Source organism: Eptatretus burgeri, chromosome 6 (assembly GCF_056783735.1).
Source record: "Eptatretus burgeri isolate ZD-2024b chromosome 6, Ebu_testis_v1, whole genome shotgun sequence".
Classification (NCBI taxonomy): Eukaryota; Metazoa; Chordata; class Myxini; order Myxiniformes; family Myxinidae; genus Eptatretus; species Eptatretus burgeri.
This window is the reverse complement of record NC_140966.1, coordinates 58,556,174-58,582,176: the sequence shown is the minus strand read 5'-3', so window position 1 is coordinate 58,582,176 and position 26,003 is coordinate 58,556,174. Positions and strand designations below refer to the sequence as shown.

The 26,003-nt window shown below is 43.5% G+C and overlaps 1 protein-coding gene and 1 pseudogene across 6 annotated transcripts in view; both read left to right on the top strand.

Annotated features, from left to right (window-relative positions):
• Positions 1 to 12,521, top strand: part of LOC147024869 (uncharacterized) — a 23,004-nt gene extending 10,483 nt beyond the window's left edge. For 2 of the 5 annotated variants that reach the window (XM_085885182.1, XM_085885181.1), the window contains 2 exons: positions 2,252 to 2,343; positions 3,436 to 12,521. In XM_085885182.1, coding sequence (XP_085741308.1) covers positions 2,252 to 2,343; positions 3,436 to 4,922 — 1,579 coding nt within the window. In that variant the 3' untranslated portion in view covers positions 4,923 to 12,521. Of the gene's footprint in view, positions 1 to 2,251; positions 2,344 to 2,449; positions 2,483 to 2,562; positions 3,365 to 3,435 lie in introns of those variants that run through there. The other 3 variants (XR_015059246.1, XR_015059245.1, XM_085885180.1) reach the window with 3 other exon arrangements.
• A 1,509-nt stretch (positions 12,522 to 14,030) lies between these two features.
• Positions 14,031 to 25,059, top strand: LOC147024868 (uncharacterized; annotated as a pseudogene). The gene is made up of 6 exons (XR_015059251.1): positions 14,031 to 16,426; positions 22,919 to 23,251; positions 23,458 to 23,648; positions 23,766 to 24,044; positions 24,175 to 24,531; positions 24,658 to 25,059. The product of XR_015059251.1 is annotated as an uncharacterized LOC147024868 (transcript).
• The last annotated feature ends 944 nt before the right edge of the window (positions 25,060 to 26,003 follow it).

Here is a 26,003-nt window from a genome sequence, read left to right as displayed (position 1 = left end):
ATATTTTTTACTTCCGGTAGATGTGCAAACCAACGACTCTGAGCATATACACCACATGTGCAACAAATATGAATATAACTCGAAATTGCATGAATATCGATATTTGTAAACCTCATTCGTAGTAATTAATTGGTTATTACTAATTGGTTATTCCTTCCATTCACAGGTGAGAGATGTGAGTGGGTCTTCGTTTTTTATTTATATGTTGACTGTTTTTGATGTTTTACATGTGGTGGTGTTGGCTTAGTGGCTACGATGGCTGGATTAGGATCTTATGGTCCTGAGTTTGAGTCCCATTGGCTACTGAATTAACACCAGGTGGGATTGACTCAGCTTGTCATTCTTCCGAGGTCAGTGAAATGACTACCATTGTACTGGTGTATTGGTTGTATCAGTGCTGTTCCATGCCTGCACAACCGCATTGTGGTAATATTCATCCTGATGAAGGGTCATTCCATGTCAAATCATCAAAGAATCTGCCTTCATCTCTCAGATTTTTGTAAAACTTTGGGAACCAATTGGGACCCATGAAAAACGGCAAGAACTCAAATATTTTTGCTAACAGCCTCTTAATTAGTGAGATAGACTAACGAACTTTGGACTAATTAGCACGACGTCGCGAATTCAAATGACCATATCTCTAAAAGTATAACACCGAGAGAGCTGGTTTTGGTGTCATTTTAAAGGTATTTTCATGCCCTATGAATTTGTCTGGGCAACATTTTCCTACCTCCAACCACAAAAAAGTTATCACAAAATATAAACTTCAATAGTGAATCCCCAAAAACTGTATCCTTCAAATTTCCTCAAATTCATCCCAGAGGTACCTTATGATGTCAAGAAGCTTCCACATAAGTTTTGTGATGGGCACTCCAATAGTTTCTGAGATATGAGCAATAATGTACATGTACATATGGCATATAGGTTCGAAAATCAGCATTTGTAATGTATTATACAATCCTTCTAATCTAGCCATGACAGGGAACACAGGGAATGACCATCAGTTGCTTTGAAGTATCATATACTTTCATTTTCAACTGGGCCTGAGGGGAAGAAACAAGTGCTGCTGTTGCTGCATTGAAGAGGAAATTGAAAGCCTAATTCAGGTTAGCGAACACTGTGTACTTGAACTCACTTATTGATTGTATAATACATTACAAATGCTGATTTTCGAACCTATATGCCATATGTACATGTACATTATTGCTCATATCTCAGAAACTATTGGAGTGCCCATCACAAAATTTATGTGGAAGCTTCTTGACATCATAAGGTACCTCTGGGATGAATTTGAGGAAATTTGAAGGATACATTTTTTGGGGATTCACGATTGAAGTTTATATTTTGTGATAACTTTTTTGTGGTTGGAGGTAGGAAAATGTTGCCCAGACAAATTCATAGGGCATGAAAATACCTTTAAAATGACACCAAAACCAGCTCTCTAGGTGTTATACTTTTAGAGATATGGCCATTTGAATTCGCGACGTCGTGCTAATTAGTCCAAAGTTCGTTAGTCTATCTCACTAATTAAGAGGCTGTTAGCAAAAAATATTTGAGTTCTTGCCGCTTTTCATGGGTCCCAATTGGTTCCCAAAGTTTTACAAAAATCTGAGAGATGACGGCTGATTCTTTGATGATTTGACATGGAATGACCTGAAGAAGCACTTATAAGGAAGGAAGGAAGGTACATGCTTTGGAGTCTCATTGGTATGGTTCTTTTTGCGCTGTCGCTGATGATTCGCCAACGAGCAATGAAACCATTCCGGCAGCTGAGGGGGTGTGTAGCATTGGGATGCTTATGTGTGTGCTATTTGTGAATGTCTTTACAGCTGTCGAGGAACTCTGGGAAGGGTTTGAAACAGCAAAGGGCTTACCTTCGGTAGCCTTTCATGGTTGCTTTATGCAGCTTCTTTGGCTAGAAGAGCATGGGAGGAGTCAATATATTAATGGGATAAACAAAGATCGATCTGAAGAATTCCCTCAGCTTACTGAGTACTTGGACCCTTTTAACCGATATAACCTTCCCATACAGCCGGTCTACAACCATAGTTTTGTTTGAAGGTCATCCACCCAGACGGTTATGAGAGGAGAGGATAGAGAAGGAATGAGAGAGTTTCAATTGATGTTCCAGTTGGTGTATGACTGATAACAGCAAATAGAATGTTGCAATTTTGCAGAGCATGCTTCATGTCCCCAATCAGTCATGCCATGTGTGAAGGCATTGCCATTTCTAATAAAACTGTTCTTCAAGCCCATGGAAAGAAAAATTACCAAGGGCTATGTTTGCAGAACTGCTGGAGCAAATGAAAGTGGAACTTGAATCTGATGACGTGAATACAAAAGGTATGGAATTAAAATCATACTTGTTTTTTGCAGTTCATGTTTGATAAGTACCATTGTTCAGACTTAAAAAATTAATTTTTTGAAATAATTGGTTTTGTACTTTTAGGATGGTCATTTGGGTGAACAGGACATCTCAAAGGTAGCATATTCGTCTTTTAGCTGTCAAGTCTGGGTTTGATTCCCGACCCAAGTGTAAACTTTCACCCTTGTGCTTTGCAGGCGGGGTTCCTTCAACTGAGTGTGCTATCCTTCAGAGGGATGTGAAGGCAGGTGTTCCATCTGCGATGATGCATTGGTTGACGTGAAAGATCCCACAGTACAATTTTGAAAATATCAGGCCATTTGCAGTACCCTGGCCGAATGCAAAATTATTTCCTGTATTTTGTGTTTTTGACATTTGATGGGGTTCCATATATCTCATTCGCTTATTTATTTACATCCATCATGTGTTTGATAGAAGGCTGGCGAGATGGCTTAATGGTATGTGAACTCACCTTGAGTTGTCTAGCTGGAACTTGAATCTTGACTCAGCTATAAACTGTGTCACCTTGGTGTTACTCATTAAGGATGATGCATCAATGTGCATGTCGTCCATTGGTCAGAAGTTAAACTGTACAACCTGTCTGTTGGCACATGTTGTTGGCGGATGTTATGGATCCCACCGTGTTCTTCGTGAATCATAGGTGCGCTATCACCAGCACCCTGAACAAATGACAAATTCCTTCCGAAATCACTTTCTGTCAAACATCTAACCTGACCAGCCGGTTCGTGAAAGACTTGGGCCAAAAACATTGTCTGGCCAACCCCCACGAGAAGATGGAAATAATCGTAAATATATAAAACCACAATAAAGTCGTTGCAGTAGTGGTAAATATTTTTCAACAAATTTTGCCTCCTGTGATAATTGGATGAAATGTTTGTTTGGCTCTGTTTTTCTTTCACCGCTTGTCAGCTAACTGTGGGGGTTGGAAAAAAGCTAAGAAGTGCATTTGAGACAAAGTATTAAAGCAAGGTAAATGTGTTTGCAGAGGATTTGATTACAGTTTTGTCATCAAGCACTGCATGTTTAATTGTGTATGCGTTGTTGCTTAGGGATGCGCAGGGAGCTTGTTCAGAAGCATCTCTGCACAAGGTTCTACCGGGATTGCACTCCTGCAAATGACGAGGAGAACAAATGCGCTCATTGTTCTCCCGGTTTTGACGGCCTCGCTCACACGAGGGCAAAAACGATATCCCGGAAGAAGAAAAAGCTTCACAAGTGCACATTTTGCAAGAAGGAATTTTTACGCGCGAACGACTTTCAGCGACACGTCAGAATGCACACGGGAGAAAGGCCCCACAAGTGCACAGTTTGTGGCAAGGCGTTTTATCGTTCAAATGCTTTGCAAAACCACATGAGGATTCATTCGGGTGAGAGGCCCCACAAGTGCGCGACTTGTGCAAAGGCCTTCTTTCAATCGAGTGATTTGAAAAAACACCTAAGGACGCATACGGGAGAGAAACCTTACATCTGCACAACTTGTGGAAAATCGTTTTCTCTATTGAGTCCTTTGAAGCAACACATCAGAATGCACACGGGAGAAAGGCCGTACACGTGCACGGTTTGCGGCAAAGCGTTCTTTCTTTCAAACGTTCTGCAGAACCACATGAGAATTCATACCGGAGAGAAGCCCCACGAATGCCCAACCTGCGGGAAGGCATTCTCAAGATCGAGTACTTTGCTCACGCACGTGAGGATTCACACGGGAGAAAGGCCACACGAATGCCCGAGTTGTGGGAAAACATTTTCTCAGTCAAGTACGTTGCAAACACACATGAGAATTCATACTGGTGAGAGGCCTTACAAGTGCACAATTTGTGAGAAAACATTCCCTCAGTCAGGTAATTTCCAGAAACACATTAGGATGCACAAGAGGGAAGGATTTCATAAGTGCTCGGTTTGCACGAAGGAATTTTTGCAGTCGAACGACTTGCAAAGACACTTTCGGATACACACGGGAGAGAGGCCTTACAAATGCACGGTTTGCAACAAGGCATTTTGCCGTTCAAATGACCTTCAAAATCACATTAGGGTTCACACAGGAGAGAGGCCGTTCAAATGTACGGTTTGCAACAAGGCGTTTTCTCGTTCAAATGACTTGCGGATTCACATCCGAATTCATACAGGGGAGAGGCCGCACAAATGTGCCACTTGTGGAAAGGGATTCTTCAAGTCGAGCAACTTGCAAATGCATATGAGAAAACATACAGGAGAAAGGCCGCACAAATGCACGACTTGCGGAAAGGCGTTTTCTCAGTCGAGCAACTTACAAAAGCACATGAGAATTCATTCTGGGGAGAGGCCTTACAAATGCAAGGATTGCGGTAAAGCATATTCTCGATTGAGTCATTTGCAGGAACACATCATCATTCACACTGGAGAAAGGCCGCATGAATGCCCAACTTGTGGAAAGGCATTCTCTCATTCAAGTAATTTGCAAAGGCATATGAAGCGGATGCATGGTAAAGTACCTGCACAAAGACTTTCAAAGAGTACCTGTGAGAACGCGGTTAAACCTGAGAATGCACCTTTGCCTTAAAAACAAGATCGAGGCCATATACATATACCAGGATGTTCAAAAAGTTATCGCAAAGAGATTATTCGCATTAGTCCAAGAGGCTACAGAGTGTTTTTTTTTGGTTTTTCAATCGATGAGTATATCAGGAAGTCTGTATGACTTCCTTTGTGGGGTTCACACAGACACTCCATATGATTAATACAACACAAATCCTCAAAAACATCCACCAATATCCAAACTTATAAATATACTAGCAGGGATACCCGTGTTCCGCACAGGAATCCCGTGGATGACGGCGGGTCTGAAGGAGTATATGTCACAGTTAATTGTAGAATTGTAGATGCTGCCACCATTATTATTTTTTTTCATCACCACTATAATATTATATTTTCCCCGCCATGTTTTATATGCAGAAGACTCGAGTTCAAAAATGTTAAGATTTATTGCCGCATCAGATAAAAAACCGTAATTCCTCAACAATGTGAGGCTGATTTCATGTCATCATTTGCGACTTCATTTATACATCGGGCATAATCCAGCCTGGCCCAGAGTATTTGATTTATTTACGTCTGTTATCCTGATAAAAAAATTATGTTATATTATGTATACGAAGTCACAACGTACCTACGCCCATAACCATTCAATAAAATATCTACATAGCCCATAACCATTTAATTATAAAATATTATACACATACGCCATACGCCATCACCATTCTATTTATATCTGTAATATGTATGTATACAAACCACCGCAACCATTTTTTTTATTTCCAACCACCATTTTTATTTTTCACCAACAACATGTATTTCCTTCATCGCACATCCTATTCCCGTTTATGAAATAACTGAAGTAGCTAAATAATTTTAGTGGAGTGCTCGAGGATAAACAATATTTGATGTCTTCCCCTCTGGGGCCAATATGTATAAAGCCTCCGATGATCCCACTCTGGAGCATCTGACATATAGCTGACCATGGGAAAAGCAAGGAGTGGATAATTCCAGCCATGCTACTTTCAATGACTGTCCTTGTGCCTTATTGATAGACATCGCAAAGCACAGGCATACAGGAAATTGTAGTCTCTTAAATTCAATCGTTGAATTTGATGGAATGAGTGGAATTTGCGGAATGAATACATCTTCTCCTTTCGCACATCCTGTCATGATAGTGGCCTCAATTACATGTGGTAGTAGTCTTTTCACAATCAGTTTAGTTCCGTTGCAAAGTTTTGGTGCATCGAGATTACGTAATAACATAATAGGGCATCCAACTTTTAACGACAGATTGTACGGAGGCAATCCTGGTAATTCCAATGAGTTTAGAAATTCTGTGGGATAATGTATGGCTTGCTCAGTATCCAGTGTGGTGTCAATAGACTTGCGACGATGTTGTTCACCTGGAACTACTTGTAATAACTGATGGTTTATTACACGGACTGTTTCATTAAGTGGAGCCAGGATTGTTCTTTCACAGAGCCACTGTATGTTTTTGTAATTAGTCGCTAAATTGGGATACACATGAGCCTCTAATTCTTCCATAGATGAAACTATTGTACCACAGTCGTCGGGAATAGATATTACATCATTTGTGTTCGGGATTTCACCATTTCCAAGTTTGAGAAGTAATTGTGCGAAATTGCCAGCATCTAAATCACCATATAATTTGACCCTCATATTTGTTGTTAGATGGATAGTTTGTATGAATGTCCAGAGGTATGAAGACTTTGTACTGGCTTTCATTTCATCAGCTGGAGTGCCACGGGGTACTACAGGTAAAGTTTGTCTGAAATCGCCAGAAATAACCAGCGTTAATCCACCTATAGGCAGGTCTACTCCTCTTAAATCTCGCATAGTTCTATCTAATGCTTCGAATGCATCCTTAGGCGACATCGTACCTTCATCCCAAACTATGAGGTCGCAATTCTTCAGCACTTTTGCTGCTACAGTTTGTTTGCCAATGCCACAAACCGGATATTCCATTGTAGCTAAGTCGAGAGGCAATTTGAAAGCAGAATGCTCTGTGCGGCCACCTGAAAGTAGTGTTGCGGCAAAACCGGATGAAGCAACGGCTCATGCGATCTTTTTCTGGCTCCTCATCTTAGCAAGCAAAAGGTTGAGGACAAATGTTATTCCAGTACCACCCGGGGCATCCAAGAAAAATATCACACCACTTCCCATCACAAAAATATCACACACGCAGTTATCATAATAGCAAATAGATACCTCATGGTCGATGGGGATTGAGAAACAGTTGCCTCTTCAAGCGTGGCGTTGCAATGGGCATCGTCTTCTTGGAGTCCGAGGAGATCGCAAGCTTCACGGAATGTGCTGCAAATTTGCCCGTCCACTGTTCTCAGGTCTATGAAACTCACTGGACCTCGTTTCACTTGCAGGAGAAGGCGGACGCAGAAACACTCAAAATTATTGGGATGTACTGTGTACACTCGACCTAATGCGTCAGATTTGTAAATACCGGGATATCCTGGAACTTCTGAACCTTGCTTCCTCCTGTTCCAACGTTTCTGACTCGAGTTCCAAGAGAAATACGTTGGCACCTGAGCATACAGTAGAGTTCGAGCAAAGTCATCAATTTCGCATAGTTTGAAAAATGCCAGTAAGTTAGAAATTGGAGATTCTTCCGTCGTAAGTCGACGACTACCTGTATGTACAATAAAATATGACTTGTGTTAATCATGCATTAAAAGAGGCGTTTGTTGATGTGAATAGGGCTTATGATAAGTGTGTCGAATGCATGTCATAATTCGGAAACGGGAATTCGGAATTAACTGTAGCACTATTTTTTCATTCTATTGCAAATGGCATTGGCCCCATGTCAATCGGCTGAACTTGAAAAATTAACGTTACGAAAAGTGTGTCGAATGCATAAGTCATAATTCGGAAACCGGGAAGTCGGAAGTCATTGTCTTCAATTGACTGTAGTATTAATTTCTCATGCTCTCGCAAATTCCGTTGGTCCCATGTCAATCGGCTGAACTTGAAAAATTAACGTTACGCAATCAGGTGATGACGTCATAATTCGGAAACCGGGAAGTCGGAAGTCATCGTCTTTAATTGACTGTAGCATTATTTTTTTCATTCTATTGCAAATGGTGTTGGCCCCATGTCAATCGGCTGAACTTGAAAAATTGACGTTATGAAATCAGGTGATGACGTCATTATTTGGAAACCGGAAGTCGGAAGTACAATTCTTTTACATCGGTACACTCCCGGGTACATGTTCTGTCAGCATGTGAAGTTTGGTGAGGATCAGTCCAGTACTTTTCGCGTGCATAGGTCACAGAGAAACACACACACAGACACACAGACAGACACACTTTCAACTTTATATATATATATAGAGAAAGTACCAACTAGTCGTCTGCGGAGGATTGATGAAGCTCTTGGACAGCATCGCTTGGCTACAAAACTGACAGACCCAAAACTGCCTGTTTGGACTTCTACTTCTACTTTCATAACTTGAAAGGATTCCACAAAGTAGGCATACCCGCATACCCCACACGTAGGGCAATGAAGGGCCAAGAGGGTTAGGAAGGACCATGCCTATCAATCAGCCGAATGGGCGCAGGCCCATGGTGACAGAATTGGCCGAGGGCCAATCACACCTTTTTTGGGTGTGGTTAACGGTGGAATATTATGTGCACTTCTACAATAGAAAAACATTTTCAAGTCTGAATACTGTTCAGCCTTCACGGCCTTCGTGTTCTTCTGTTCGTCTTCAAGTGGCAGTTTTAATGACAAGATATTTCACAGTGCAATCAAATACATTTCTCCAGCATGTAAATACTTTTTTTTTTAAAGTACAGAAACGAGTAACAAAAAACATTTTTAAAAAATGCAAAGGGATGTAGGGACGGTATGCCAAAAAGTATGTAAACAAGGTTGGGATTGTCACAAGAAATATGAAACCATCTCTCCATCTTTCTTTGAATAATGGTTTTGCCTACAAATGACACAATACATCTTTCTCGTTCGAGTTCATATCACAATCGCCACAAACACTAGCTGAAGTGTGTGTGTGTGTGTGTGTGTGTGTGTGTGTGTGTGTGTGTGTGTGTGTGTGTGTGTGTGTGTGTGTGTGTGTGTGTGTGTGTGTGTGTGTGTGTGTGTGTGTGTGTGTGTGTGTGTGTGTGTGTGTGTGTGTGTGTGTATGCTCTTATCTCCTTAAGTGGGTTTCAGAAGATGGAACAGAGTCCTGTCAGGTGTTGAAGTATCCACCTTCGTTTTGGTGAAGGATCATGATTCATGGCCTAAGTTGTGAAGTTTTGTTGTTCGCAGAGTTTTGTTTCCGAGGGCTCTTTTCCGCATTGTCACTGAGCCCCCAACAGCTTCCAACTGTGGTTTGTTTGTCGTAATATTCCCAGGAATGGTTTGTATACATAGTCGAGGCTTGTGGAAGAGGTAGTACACTGAATGGATCAGGACATAACGGACAAAAACAGGATGCAAAAGGAACAGTAGAGAGAGGTGGAGGGGGTGGAACACCAACAAGAGTAAAAGGCCAAGATAGAGGGAGATTTGGACAAACAATCAGTGTGGGAAGAAATGAGGGGCAGGAGAGGATACATGGGGTAGACAAGATGAAACAGAAGGAATCTCCATGAATGAAAAACTGGAAATTTGGAAGGAGGAGGAAATTGGGGTAGGGTGGATTAACGATGATGGAAAAGATCATGCTTTTGAATTGGGGATGATCTGAGATAGTGGTGAACAGCTGTTTTGAAGATCATGAGGGAAGAATGAGATTGAAGAGAAATGAAGATGGGTGGTTTTTAAGATCTCTGCAAGATTCTTCTTTATCATTCCCATTGCTACAATGATCACTGGTACAATTTTGGTGCTCTTCAGCTTCCAGGATATTTTCACGTCATTCTTGAGGTCTTGGTATTTGGTCATTTTTTTGTTTCTGAGTTTTTTGGGGGGTTTAATATTTTGACGGTTTAATATATTGACGGTTTAATATTTTGGTTTAATATTGACGGTTTAATATTTCGGTTTGTCGTATTGACGGTTTAATATTTCATTGGTCAAATTAATTAATGGAAACGATCAACAAACACCGTCATTGCAAATGGATGCAGGAGAGGAGGAGATTGAGACCATACTCTGTGCAGAGCGTTGGTGCTGCTTAAGCAGTCTCCTTGGCTATTGGGCACAACCCTGGACGGGTCGCCATTCCGACACAGTTTACCAGCATGCTGGCACCCATTTTGCCGACCTCGGAAGGATGACATGCTGAGTTTACCCCACCTGTTGTTAATTCAACGGTTGAGCGGGATTTGAACTCAGGACCCCGAGGATCCAAAGCCCGCCACCCTATCATTAAGCCAACACCAGGCATATTGCAAATGGATGCAGGGATGGATTGGGAACAGCCATTATTTAACGAAAGATGGAGGGATGGTTTCACACGATCAATTCTTGTGACCATCCCGACCTTATTTACATACTTTTGGCACACTATCCCTACATCCTTTTACATTTGTAAAAAAGTTTTATTACTTGTATAGAATAAAGAGGAACTAGAAAGTAGAATTTTACACAAATGCATCAATGAATATGCATCCGTCAACGGTGGATGTCAACTTTCTGTTTCGTTTGATCTCAATTAAAGGTCACATGAAATATTAATGGTAGAGAGAGACAGACAGACACAGAGAGGCAAAAGAGTGTCACGAGTGGGATATTAGATGCTTCTAACTTGAGTTATGGTCTGAAAAATTATTTTCAAAGGGCACATGACCTTTGACCTGTTTAACCCAAAATGTAATTATTCATCTTTGCATCGCAGTCCATACTTGTGCCAGGTTGAAATCTCTTCAGTTGTTCACAAGTTATTGTCGTACCAAAATTATTTTCAATTAAAGGTCACATACCATTTGACCTCTGATCTTTTGAAACTAAAATATAATCTATTCATCTCTGTATCACTTCCATAATTCTGCCAAGTTTGGTTGAAAACCCTTCAGTGGTTCACAAGTTATAGTGGTAAGAAAGATTTTAAATTTAAGGTCACATGACTGTCGGCTTTTGACCGATTGAACACAAAATCGAATCATCTCATCTTTGTATTACAGTTCATACTCGTGCCAAGTTTGGGTGGAATCCCTTCAGTGGTTCACAAGTTGTCGGGTAACAAAAGGTAGCACAAGGTCCACAAGCTAACAAAAAAAAAACTCGACAACGGACAGACAACCAAACGGACAAACCAAAAACATAATACCTCCGGTTTTTGGCTGTGAAGGCATAAAAACATTTTCTTACTAATCATGTAAGGGCTAGTAGGCTAGCTTAGTGAAATGTGCACTCACCTCTAAGCTATCTCACCTTGGTTGGAATTTTGACCCAACTATAAACTGTCATCCTGGTGTTGAGCATGCAGAATGGAGCATCATTCTGGAGTCTCATTGCTCAATGTGTGTATCATCCACCCACCTGACGGCCGTTAAAGATCACCTTGTGTCCTTCGCAAAGAGTATGCGAGTTGTCATGATTTTTGCTGAACTCTAATCTCTCGTTTTTTCATATCGTGGAAAGAACTAAAGCAATACGGTACGAGTACATGGACGTGTGCCTGGTGTTGGCTTTATGATTAGAGTGGTGGGCTTGGGATCCTAGGATCCTGAGTTCAAATTCCACTCAGCTGTTGAATTAATACCAGGTGGGGTTTACTCTGCCTGTCATCCTTCCGAGGTTGGCAAAATGAGTGCCAGCTTGCTGGTATCGTTTGTTGGAGTGGCGATCTGTCCAGGATTGTGCCCAATAGCTAAGGAGACTGCTTAGGCAGCACCAACGCTCTGCACAGAGTACGGTCCCAATGGATGGATGGACATGAACTTCAAAACTGAGAGTTTGTGTCAAATGACAATAATTCGTTTATTCTCAGCACACAAAATGAAATGCTGCTGGTCTGGAATATTTCTATAAAGTTGCTTGTCTCCCAGCATTTAAGAAAAGAAAAAGTAATTTATACAAATTAATTGACACAACATGCAACATCCTTATTGGATCAGAAAACTTTCGATCAGGGCATTTTACATAATGTTAGCTACAAATTCTACTTGAACTGACACGAGCAGAATTACTGCATTTAATGTATGGTGGATATGAATAACTAAGAAGCAGAATTGCTTTCCTCGTTTTCAACAAATAGTGTTTTGAGTATGATGCGATATCCTACAGTGATGTGCCGAACTTGAAAGAAGAACAAGAATAATAATAAGTGTTCTGATTGGTCACAGCTGATACAACAAGGCCACGAGGAGCTTTAAAAATCCAGAAATTTTCTAAAAAGGTGGGGGAAAGCTGGTTGTGGTTGGGCTGATCCAACAGGTAGTATAGCTGCCTGCCAGGAAAGGCTCATGTCTGACATTTTATCCACTGAGTGATCTTCATCCTGAGCAGTCTCGGAATGAGCAAAACACTTGATGGAAAATGGATTTGTGGTGTTGTAGCACACACAGGAATTGGTGTATTTCTGCACTGCACCTTCTGCCATTGTGTTCATCCTTGGATTTCTTGTTTTTATCCCTTTTCTTAACGTATGCTCAACAAAGGGCATTCTTTTTCATGTGATTTAAGCAATAAATAGGTTTGGAAAATGTATGAGTCTTCTTCCTCTTTATACCAATTTTTCCTCATATTTTAAATTTGTGACATGGATGATAAAATTTAAACTGAATGCTTGAATATCATCAGATGCATTGCAACAAACACCTATTTACAGCGAAGCTGTCTGGTTTTGTGACGCACCATAAAATAATTGGTTCCTTAAAACATATATAAACATGTGTATCGACGGGAAACGTATTGTTACGGTTCTAGGAACCATATGCATACAAACATACAGTTGTCCCGAAGTTAGTTATGCCATTAAGTATATGTGCAGATAGAATCCCTCCTTGTGTGTAGTGGGAAAGCAAAAGGGGGTGCATTGCGATGTTTTTTTTAGTTAGATTAATAAATCTTTATATCCCCTCCATTACGATCCACGCTACCATAGCGCTTGCAGCCCTCGGTTTGCTGGCCACAGCGCACCATTGTCCATCTGCTGTCTCCGGAGGCTCGTTCCGAGGCAGAATCTTTACGTCCGCAGTTCCTTTTCGGCTTCCCCAAATGTTCCAATTCAATCTTGGTTGTACCACCGTCCACCTTCCTCAAACATGCATGGAGTGGGTGGGCTTTCCTGTCCTGGCCGAAAACCCCGCCCAGAAAGGGCGGACCCCATGAAGGCCCTGTCCAATCAGGGCGGACGGTGATGTCAGCTTCACCAAGGCCCTTCCCCGACCTTGGGGATCTATAAATTACGACACCATCCTCAGAGTAGGGTGCTGAGAGAGTCGGAGAGTTCGTTGTCAGAGTAGAGTGAGAGAGTTCTGTGGGTTCATTGGCTGGTTGCAAAGAAGGAAGGAAGGTTGTGATCGCAGAGTGCCTGCCCACGTCTCACCTTAGCGGCCCATCTGTTGTGCTGGTCCGAGTACACCCGACCTTGACCGGGTCTCTCGGGTCCTGTCTGCTGCCCCCTTCTACCTTGGACTCCACGCTCTCCACCCGGGCTCCTTCGCAGACATGGTCTCCACACGTGCGGCTGTGGGCCGAACTGCATGACCTTTGTCGGGTGCCGCACCACGGAGCGTCCCTTCCCTCGGAACGTTCAGGTACCAATAGAACTGCAACCTCAGCTCCCTCCCTCCCTGGCTGCAAAAGTCCTTTGCCATTCAACTGGGTTTATTTTGTCTGAGTGCGCATCTGAATGTGTGGTGCCTGTCCTTTAAGTAGAATTGTATAAGTTTTTGATCATTGTAATTCTTGCCTGTATTATTCTCACGACAAGCCTGCTCTGTGTCGTCTTTTGTAAGTTGCTGTAAAATTGTCATACTACATCTCTTTTCTGTCCCCTGCACAACACACCAATAAACCTCTTTCTGTACCACATGAATTTCCTCGCTTAGTGTAAATAAATTATTGCAGAAATGTTCCCAGTTCGTTTTTGTATTTTCCTTCATTAGTCCAGCATGGTTCGGATCTAAATTTAGCCGGGTCTTTATCCCCGATAATCTGTTCATTCTAGCCGGTACGTCCTTGGCAGTTCCGCTCGGCTGCATCTGATCCGGAGTTGGTAGTTGGTACTCTATCGTAGTTGGTAGAGTGATCTGGTTCGGGCAAGGCGTGCCGAGGGCGTGGTTCCCCGATAGTCGAAACCGCGTGGTTAATTAGGTAACTTGGTTCTAAACAAAAAGACTCTACGCCACACGGTTGAGTTATTGGCGTCCACGGTCGGTTAAGCGACCCGCCACCTAACGGAATTATCCGTGAGCGACGGCCTACAATTCTGGCAGTGTGGTGGGAGACGACGTAACTTCCCCCACCTAGCGGTCGTTCTCGCCACTGGACCGTGGCTGCAACAGTATATCAGCAGATTAATTTTGTTGCACGGGAAGAGAAACGTGAATAAGTAACGCTTTTCAGCCGATCACAAAGACTGATGAATTGATTGGCGGATTGGAATTCTGTTTCAATTTCCACGTGCGTCTGTCCCTGAATACCTCTGAAGAAGAAGACGTCGGAATACACACGGCTTTGCATTTTGAATGCGGTCGGGCTTTCCATTTTACATTTTTATTTTGATCTTCCTCTTCGTGTATTATTGTATATCATTCGCAATTCAGCATCTAAAAATGCTGTGGTGAATATCCCATTAACAATGTCCCTCCCCTTCCTCGCCCCTTACACCAATTATTTTTATTTTTAACCAAAGAGGATGTGGACGGGCTTTGCGGGGATGGGACGGGCATGTGCTTTCTATTTTATATACACCCAAACAGGCATCACCTCAACTCACCGTTTTAAACCATTCACCACTGCCCCCCCCCTCTCCCCTCCCCTCCCCTCCCCTCCAGGCTGGCTCTCCTGCACCCTTCTCAGTCCACATAGCTCTCCTGCACCCACCCCCCTCCCCCTCCCAGCCCCTCAGGCAGGTGAAGTTACAGTATATGCTGCCTTGGTATGTAAATAGTGGGGATCGATTTACCGATGGAATGAGGTTTGTACAGTAATAGTGAATATTGACTGAAGGCTTGCTGTGGGGTGGGGAGAAGGGAAGGAGAACAAATTACCCATTACATGGAAAAAGTGCTTTAACCTCATCATTGTCCAGGTAAAAAAGGAAATTGTAATACACTCTGCATTGTGGGTGATTTGTGTTCGGTGGTTTGGTTGTTGTGGGTGGTTAGGTTATGCTTGGTGTTTTGGTTATGTTGGGTTGTTAGGTTATTGTGGGTGGTTAAACTATGCTTGGTGTTTTGGTTATGTTGGGTGGTTTGGTTATTGTGGGTGGTTAAACTATGCTTGGTGTTTTGGTTATGTTGGGTGGTTTGGTTATTGTGGGTGGTTAAATTATGCTTGGTGCTTTGGTTATGTTGGGTGGTTTGGTTATGTTGGGTGGTTTGGTTGTGCTGTGTGGTTAGGTTGTGCTCGGTGGTTTTGTTATGATGGGTAGTTTGTTTATGCTGGGTATTTTGGTTATGATGGGTAGTTTGGTTCTGCTTGGTGGTTTGGTTATGCTGGGTGGTTTGGTTATGATGGGTAGTTTGTTTATGCTGGGTAGTTTGGTTATGATGGGTAGTTTGGTTCTGCTTGGTGGTTTGGTTATGCTGGGTGGTTTGGTTATGCTGTGTCGTTTGGTTCTGATGGGTAGTTTGGTTATGCTGGATGGTTTGTTTATGCTAGTTAGTTTGGTCATTCTGTGTAGTTTAGTTATGCTGGGTAGTTTGGTTATGATGGGTAGTTTAGTTATGATTGGTAGTTTATTTATGCTGGGTAGTTTAGTTATACTGCGAAGTTTAGTTGTGCTGGGTAGTTTGGTCATGCTGGGTATTTTGTTTATGCCTGGTAGTTTGGTTATGCTGGGTAGTTTGCCGTTTGTGAAACAGAGCTATTGAAAGCGCGCACACACATCGGAGTAAATGTTTCTCGTGACGTCAGGCAAACCTCCAGAAAATTCCCATAAGCCTTTGCGCGAAGTCGCTTTGTTCGTTGCATTGTTTTGTGTCCACTGTATCTGTTTGTATAACTGAAACACTGTTTATGATGACAGATGCACTATCAACATGATTCTGAACATATATCAGTGAGAGGGATAAGACGTGAAAGGACAACACAACGGGAAACACAAAAGGAAAGATGGAGTTGATTATTTGTGGCGAATTGTGAACGTCGAAATCGCTAATCTTCATTACTCACGGTGACGCCTTTATTTATCATTATCACTAATATTTTATGCAAAGTTATTGAAACTATTAACCTGACTTTTCATTAAAAACCATTTCAAACAAATCTATTCGCATCACGTCAGACGTGCTGTGAGAGCATTTGGAATCTCTTCCTGTCCGTGTCCGTGCTGCGGACAGAGCCTGGGAAGGGATCCGGGACCGTGTGCGGGAAGGATGGACATCGTGAAAATGGAACCCGATTCGTGGGACCCGGAACCTGCACCGACCGAACTACCAGGTGGGCCGACGAGCAGCGAGAGGGGAAAACAAGGAACTGTAACTGTGACGTTTAAAACTACCGAGCACACAGCAAGCTCGTTCGGGATTGGTTGATAAGATCAAGACCCCTCCCACAAAAAGGCAGCGTAACTTTTAATATGGAATAGGCAAAGCCGACAAACGAACGCTTCTGACTTTACGTATAACTTGTTCACAACTGTATGTACGCAATTTGCGGTTACTTCAGCCTGGATTCGGGATCAGCGATCAAATAATGTAAATCACGATTAAAAATTATTTTTTGATGATGCGGGATATATCTTTATTAAAATCAGTGGAGGAAATATACACCGTCTGATATTATTTGGGTCTTTTATGTCTCTGACGATGCCTTTATCTCCCGGCATGCATCATTCCCCATGAGAAAAATCGGAAACAAAAAAAAAAACAAAAAAAGGAAGCAAAAGGGTCATAGCCAACCACACGGATTCCAAATTGCCAGAGTATTGTGTTGTTTTTGTTGTTGTTTCCTATTCTCTCACGTACACGCGTTAAGTATGAGGCTCACTGCGTTCGCTATAATTCGAGCATAAAAAATATGAGATGACGAAATATCGCGAGATGACGGAATGATGACAGCCTGTGGTGTTTATAGTCCACTGATCTCTACACCTGGATTGGTCGCGTCCACAGCGATTGTAAACCGAGGAGCGAAGTCACCGGAAGTTCACTTTCCGCCATCTTGTCTCCCCCAAAACATCACTGCAGCGAATATGAAAACAGCAGACTGGGAGTGAGAAATCTCCAAATACAGCAATAAGCTTTGCATGTAAATCATGCAAAGTTTTTTATGAGTTGGTGTAATGAAGTTGTGAAAATCACAGACCTCGTGTGACCGTGAGAGAATGTCGCTTTGCGTGGTTTAATCACCTTTTACATCTGTGCGCTGACAGACATTTCACATTTTCATGTGTTAAGTGTATTTTGTGATGTCATACACTCGGTGATGAAACGCAGGTGGAGACCTTTCGACCCATCATACCTGCACCACATCAACACAAGAAAATTCAAAATGTTTTTTGTAACGGTTTTTATGGAGTTTTGTTTTTTTTTCCAACTTCCAGAGGAGTGGGCATGACCGGACAGTCTTGGGTAAAAAAAAAAAAAAAATCAACCACACAACACCCCTTGACAAGACCCCCCCCCCCCACCATCATCAACGACACTCTGCAGATATTCACACAATCATCCATCAATGCTCAAACTTGCAAAGAGACCTACCAACATCCCTCTACCCCTCCCTCTATCGAGTGCAGCCTGTGGCTGCTGGTTGCAACATTGGTTGGGATGCGGCTGTGCTGCTGATGCAGTGTCCCCCTTACCAGTACACTGGTACTCATTTTACCGACCTCGGAAGGATGACAGGCTGAGTCAACCTCCTGGTGTATATTAATTCAGCGGCAAACTGGACTTGAACTCAGGACCCTGGGACCCCAAGCCGCCACCCGAACCACTAAGCCAACACCAGGCTTTTTCCTCTAACCCTCAATCTCCATAACTTCCAGGTTCCTATCTAATTCCAATTTAAACCCATCTACTGTTTCTGGCACCAATTCCTTTCCAGAGAGACCGTTCCATGCATTAACTACTCTTTGAGTGAAAGACCCCGACCTCACTACCTTCTTAACTCGACTCTTCTTTACTCTCAAGCAATAGCCCCTGGTTAATAGCCCTGAATAATTCTTCTGCACTTATTTTGTTGATGCCCTTCAATACCCTAAACATCTCAATCATATCGCCTCGTATCCTCTTTCTTTCTATTGCATAAAGCCCTGTCTCCTTCACCCGCTCCTCAGCTGAGTCGAGTGAGGCCCGGAATCAATGTGTTCGCCCTGCGTTGAACCCTTCGACATGGCAGCGATGTCCTTCCTGAGTTGTGGTGACCAAAACTGCACACAATATTCTAGATGTGGCCCTCACTAAATTCCTGGGCTATGTTAACAACCATTTTGATATATAATTGATCCCCCTCCAAATACACCTGAAAACCACGTTTGCTTCACATTTTGCTGCCCGACACTGTGCTACCTGCTTACCTCCCATATCTCTTACCACCCCGAGATCCTTCCCCCATGTGACACACTCCAACATTACCCCTTGTATCCTGTAATCTCCATTTATATTGTTCTTCGGAAGAACTTCTTCCCCATCCCCAACACCTTACACTTGCTCAGGTTAAATTACATTCTCCAATCTTTTGCCCAATCTATGAGAGTATCAACACTTTCCTGAATCTGATCACCACCCCCTCTGCTATCCACCTTCCCTCCAAGCTTTGTGTCATCTGTAAATTTGGAAAACCTCTTCACCCCTCTCTCCAAATCATTGATGTAAATAATTAATAGTAATGGTCCGAGAGTGCTGATCCCTGAGTACATATAAAGTTGACAACATTAAGAGAAGAAAGAGAGGTGGGATGGAAGGGATCCATGGTGTGAGGGAGGGAAGTGACTGAGGGGGAGAGTCTGATGGGGATGGGGGGGGGGTTCCTTCCCCCACTCCTCCAAATGGTAGGGGAATGTTGATTTAACCTGAAGTTTGTACATTCTAAAACATTCTTGTGTGCAAAATGAAAGCAGTCTAATCATCTTCTTCATTTATTGATGTAATTTTTCAGTTTTTAATACGTAACTCCTGAATATGTTTTGAACTTTACATTGTATAACACACAAGGAGTGTTGAGATGGGGGGGGGGGGGTACCCCACACTGCCTGTGAGAAAAGTACACAGCGACATGATATTATTTACACGAAGGATATTATATTTATAAGGTTTCGGGATGTGTTGGACATTGAAAGGCGATGTATGGAGTTATTGGCCCCGTCCTGGTGAACTTTTGCCTGCGAACTTTGGTCTCAAAACGCCCTTCAAGCCAACATCTCGTAGCTTACAACCTTGCCCCGAAGACATTAAGAAACGTAGAATAACAAAAAAATTGCCTAAAATAACAAAACATTTTAAATAACATAAAAAACATGACTTTTAGTCTTAAAGTTCAAAACATATTCAGGAGTTACGTGTTAAAAATTGAAAAATTACATCAATAAATGAAGAAGATGATTCTGCTTTCATTTTGCACACAAGAATGTTTAGGAATGTTTTTAAACTTCAGGTTAAATCAACATTCCCCTACCATTTGGAGGGGTGGGGGAAGGAACCCTCCCCCCCCCATCAGACTCTCCCCCTTTTCCCCCTCGGTCACTTCCCTCCCTTACACCATGGATCCCTTCCATCCCACCTCTCTTTCTTCTTTGAATGTTGTCAACTTTATATGTACTCAGGGATCAGCACTCTCGGACCATTACTATTAATTATTTACATCAATGATTTGGAGAGAGGGGTGAAGAGGTTTTCCAAATTTACAGATGACACAAAGCTTGGAGGGAAGGTGGATAGCAGAGGGGGTGGTGATCAGATTCAGGAAAGTGTTGATACTCTCATAGATTGGGCAAAAGATTGGAGAATGTAATTTAACCTGAGCAAGTGTAAGGTGTTGGGGATGGGGAAGAAGTTCTTCCGAAGAACAATATAAATGGAGATTACAGGATACAAGGGGTAATGTTGGAGTGTGTCACATGGGGGAAGGATCTCGGGGTGGTAAGAGACATGGGAGGTAAGCAGGTAGCACAGTGTCAGGCAGCAAAATGTGAAGCAAATCTGGTTTTCAGGTGTATTTGGAGGGGGATCAATTATATATCAAAATGGTTGTTAACATAGCCCAGGAATTTAGTGAGGGCCACATCTAGAATATTGTGTGCAGTTTTGGTCACCACAACTCAGGAAGGACATCGCTGCCATGTCGAAGGGTTCAACGCAGGGCGAACACATTGATTCCGGGATCACTCGACTCAGCTGAGGAGCAGTTGAAGGAGACAGGGCTTTATGCAATAGAAAGAAAGAGGTTACAAGGCGATATGATTGAGATGTTCAAGGTATTGAAGGGTATCGACAAAATAAGTGCAGAATAATTATTCAGCAGAGTAGACACAGTGATCGCACCAGGGGCTTTGCTTGAGAGTCAAGAAGAGTCGAGTTAAGAAGGTAGTGAGGTCGGGGTCTTTCACTCAAAGAGTAGTTAATGCATGGAACGGTCTCTCTGGAAAGGAATTGGTGCCAGAAACAGTAGATGGGTTTAAATTGGAATTAGATAGGAACCTGGAAGTTATGGAGATTGAGGGTTAGAGGAAAACACCTAGTGTTGGCTTAGTGGTTCGGGTGGCGGCTTGGGGTCCCAGGGTCCTGAGTTCAAGTCCCATTGGCCGCTGAATTAATATACACCAGGAGGTTGACTCAGCCTGTCATCCTTCCGAGGTTGGCAAAATGAGTACCAGTGTACTGGTAAGGGGGACACTGCATCAGCAGCACAGCCGCATCCCAACCAATGATGCAACCAGCAGCCACAGGCTGCACTCGATAGAGAGAGCAGGCTCGAGGGATGTTGGCAGGTCTTTTTGCAAGTTTGAGCATTGATGGATGATTATGTGCATGTCTGCAGAGTGTTGTTGATTGGGGGGGGGGGGGTCTTTTCAAGGGGTGTTGTGTGGTTTTTTTTTTTTTACCCAAGACATACCCACTCCTCTGGAAGTTGGAAAAAAAAAAGTCCGGAATTTTCTTGTGTTGATGTGGTGCAGGTATGATGGGCCGAAAGGTCACCACCTGCGTTTAATCACAGAGTATATGACATCACAAAATACACTTAACACATGAAAATGTGAAATGTCAACGTTCCCCGTCAGCGCACACACGTAAAAGGTGATTAAACCACGCGAAGTGACATTCTCTCACGGTCACACGAGGTCTGTGATTTCTACAAGTTCATTAAACCAACTCATAAAACTTTGCATGAGTTACATGCAAAGTTTATTGCTTGCATTTGGAGATTTCTTACTGCCAGTCTGCTGTTTTCATATTCGCTGCAGTGATGTTTTGGGGGAGACAAGATGGCGGAAAGTGAACTTCCGGTGACTTCGCTCCTCCGGATACAATTGCTGTGGACGCGACCAATCCAGTAGTAGAGATCAGTGGTCGGGTCTCATAATATGCATTGATCGCCTCCAAGGGAGGCCAAGAGAAATTGCCAAGGAGCTCCAAGGGAATTTTCCGGAATTCGATTGAGTAATAGGAACAGTAATTTACTTCAAAATCTATTAAAATATTGGACAGAAGTTGAAATATATTTGAAGAAATATATTTTGCAAAATCGGCCGGGCCCGGTTCAACGCTGCGTGTTACGACAGTTCGCCTCTTTTGGGGGAGACAAGATGGCGGAAAGTGCACTTCCGGTGGCTTCACGCACAAGCCGTCGTGGCCAATCCAGTAGTAGAGATCAGTGATAAAGTCACGCGAATCGTCATACGTTTCACTATTTTTACAATTGTCAAGCGGTAATCCTTTTGAGATTGAAATAACAGTAAAAATCCGAAAAAACATTGAATTTATTGTACAGTTATATGTGGCAAGTTGCAGCGCTACCTGACTCTCCCAAGGCTTCACCCCGTCATGAAGAACGTTCGAAATGACGTCATTCCGCCCTTGAATGCGTGTTGCATCATCACGTACACGCAGAAACACAAATGGCTGGTGCTGGGGTAATCGACGGCATGTTATGGTATGACAAACAAGCTGTACAGGGCCCTGGGACCTCTGAAGATGTGATCAGAAGGATTCTCAATGACTTGCTGATTGGCTGTTCGTGTTGCCTGATTATGTGGACAGAAGGTTTCACTTCTGCGGAAACCGTCCGTGACTCCGGCACTTCGTGAGCAGGTATGTTCTCATCTACCTTTGGGGGGGGGGAAGCTGTGTCATGTCTCGGGACTCCTTGCGGCGGTTGATTGAAGGGGTTTCAGATGTTGGGTGGTCGTTAGACTACCCTTAGTCCTCAGTCACATTTGCTCTATGGCTAGGATACGGCGGCCGTACCCCCCCCCCCCCTGAATTGACAGAAACGTGCGGCGGCCGCAGAGTTTCTTGGGTGGCCCTGGGGCGTATGGCTATCTTTTACAGGCCACAGGGGTCTCCGTGGAATTATAGCGCGGAGTTATAACTTTTTTCATTTGTAGGTTGGCCGTAGCAATTTGACAAGCCGTAGCCATGACGTAGATGTGTTCCACGTCGACCGTACGTAGGGCGCACGGTAGGCTTGCGTTATTCGTGCGGCTGCCGTAGGCTCTTATCAATGAAAAATGAATTTTGCCAACCCCCAAAAAATTACGGCGGCCGCACTATTTCCACGGTTGCCGTAGGGTAGTCTTAAGGCGTCCCTGTGTTCACCGTACGGTGGCCTTGCGGTCTGTGTGACTACCTGCGGGCAACGCAGGGTCGACGCACGGTTCCCCTACGCCCGCCGTGCGTCCTACGTACGGCCTCCGTGGCAGTCTGCGTCCACCGTGCGTTACCGCTAGAGATCAGAGTATAGGTGTTTGCCACACATATCATCACATTTCACCAGCAGCTCAGACCAGACACATCACCATGCCTCCAAAGAAGCGATCAACCAAGGACAAGGGGAAAGGTGCCAATAAAAAGACCAACCCAGTCCCTGAGGATGAGCAAGAGGACCAGCCATCCATGGAGCCAGAACAGGTGCCAGACACCCAGCCTGAGCAGGACCATGGCCCTGATGGAGAGGATGAGGATGAGGATGAGTCTCCCGCTCTCCAGCGCATTGTCGAATTTTACGAGGCCCATCCCTACTTTTACAACCTCAGACATGAGAAGTACCGCAACACCAAGCTGAAGGAGGCGGAACTGGCTGAGCTTGCCAAGGAGATTAAGTGGACTGGTGAGTAGTGAAATTAATCCTGGTACATAGTTGCCACTATCAGTACTTTCCCCCATTTCCTCATTTCTGTAATTTTTAAATTACTGATTTGTATTGTATTTTCATTGTCAATTGTCCAAGTATCATGAAAAAAATCCTCAATTATGTAAATACATAATATTCACTTTCCTCTGACACATTCTAATGTGATTATTTTTTGTTTGCAGTGGAGAAGATCAAGAGGAGGTTCAAAAACCTACGTTCTGCCTATGGCAAACTCAAGAACCGGGCCGGTTCTTCGGGGAAGTCTGGCCAAGCATCCTCCAAGTTAACCAGCCTACAGCAGTGGAAGCTGCGGAACTTGGCCTTTCTCGATGAGGTGATTCAGCCGCGGACCCAGGGACAGGAGTTGGGAATGGTAAGCATTGGCATTGAATTTGTTTGTGTGCAAATGATCCTCTTCTTTTCAGTCCCTGACAGAACATCCTGAGTGTTGCATGTACCTAATATTCAATTTTCTCTGCCTATGCTTCAGGTTGCCGTGGAGGACGAGGAAGATGACGATGTGGGGGATGACTCTGCGGCACCCGACTCTGAGGCACACGACTCTGCGGCACACGACACTGACGACCATGACAGATGGTCTGAAAGTCGGAAGAGGGGGAGCAATGCCGACAGTCATCACAGTAGCAGGAACAGGGCGGGCACCAGGATGAGCAGGAAGAAGGCCGCAAAGACCACCCCCGAAGTCGGGGAGCTCCTCCACGAGATGCTGATGGAGAACTGGAGACGGGACCGGGAAACAGAGAAAAAGGTAAATTATAACCAATTGAATGATAACTTAAACTGTACTTTTAAAATATGTGTCATAAGTCTTATGATTTTTGAAATTTGGATTGAAACAGTTATGATAATTTTCCTTTTTGTTTTCTCTTTCCCCCCAGTTGGAAGAGTCCGCAAGCAGAGAACCAGATGAGCGACAGGCGTGGGGCAGCTGGTTCCAGACTGTGGTGCGCAACTGCCCGAAGGAGAAGTTCCGACAATTCCAGACTGAAACCCTTGCCCTCTCCCAGCGATACCAGCCAACAGATGAGGGGCAAAGTACGAGCCAGCAGTGTCCGGCTCCAACCCCGGCTCCACCTGCCATGTACCCGCCCCAGCCCGCGACCTCCCAGTTCTCATTCCAGGGCCAGTTCCAGCACCCTTCCCAGCAGTTCCAGCCCCAGCCGCAGTTCCAATACCAACAACAGCAGCAGCAACCGCCAGGGTATTTGCGGCAGCAGACCTTCACCCAAATGCTGGTAAGTTATTATAAAGAAATAAACTCATCAAATCAGGATTCTATGTAAAACATAAAATATTTTATTTCAGAAACGTACTATTTATATAGAACCTTTATTTAATGTGCATTTTTCTTGTGTCTACAGACCCAATTGCCTCAACAGCAGCAGCCGCAGCAGCATCAGCAGCCCGCCCGCCCCACCTCTGCTCCTCCTATCTCCAGCACCAGCAACATATTCGGGGACCAAGACTTGCTCCCGGCCCTCCGTACCCCTGCATTGGGGGACAGACTGAGCCTCTCGGGATTCAGTGGTGGTAGCAGCTTCGGCCTCCATGGCACCAGCGCGGACCAGTCGTTGCTCAGCGGTCTAATGAGGCCCCAGACTTCATCTCCGGCAGATAAGGCAGACAAGGCGTGCGCTGAGTCCGAGTCTGATGGAGACTAATATCAATATGTTGCTGTTACTATATATATATATATATATGATATGTTAGTTATTTTTGTTATAGTTAATAAAATGGTACCATTTATGGGCTTTGAAACTTGATTTATGTGTTGGTCTTTAATTCTTCCATAATATAATTATTTATATACCTTTGAAAATAGGAAAGAAAATTAAAGATTAATACCACAATAGAGTGAATATTTACGCTATTACTTTAATCTGATCACTTTAAAGACACAGGGAAGCATCATAATTAATAAAGAAACAGAAAATAAAAAACAGAAATTGAACACTTAAAACTTTCAAGGGAAATTTTCCCTTTATTTATAAATGGAAATTTTCATTGTTAAAATTGATTTAAGTGTCTAATTTATGGGTTTTATATTTTTCTTTTATCGTTCAATTATTGCTGTCTTTTTCTTTGTTTATTGTGGGATAAAACGAGAAAGCAAACAAACTGGGTTGTGTTCAACTTTTAAACACTTTATTTGACAAGTGGGATCACATGGTACATTTAGTTCACAGGTTATTATAAGGTCAGATGTTATGGCTATAAAGTTCATTTGATGGTCTAGTTATAATAATTCACCAGTTGAGAGGCGCCTCCTGCCATAGCACGCTGCCGGCAGCACTGTTAAAATAGTGTTTGAGGTGTATCCGGAGCTCTTTGCCGGCACGTTTCTCCCTGGGGGCACGTAGTGCACCCTGCATGTCGGCGAGGTAGCCTGCATCCCTCCATGCCCCTGGGACAATCACACCGTCCGCCTGCTCCCCGGCAAGGTCGGCATTCTGCAGGTTGGGAAAGCGGATCCGCATCAGGTTGTGAAGTATCACACACGCCTTGGTGATCTTGGTGGATGTCTCGGGGGTGGTCATGAGGGTGGTGAGGAGGCACCGGAAACGGTTGGCAAGGATGCCGAAAGCATTCTCAACCCTCCTGGCATGGGAACACCTGTAATTGAAGATGCGTTCATCATGTGTGAGGTTCCTGTGAAGAAGGGCTTCACCAGGTATGTTTGCAGGGGGAACGCGTCATCCCCGATGAA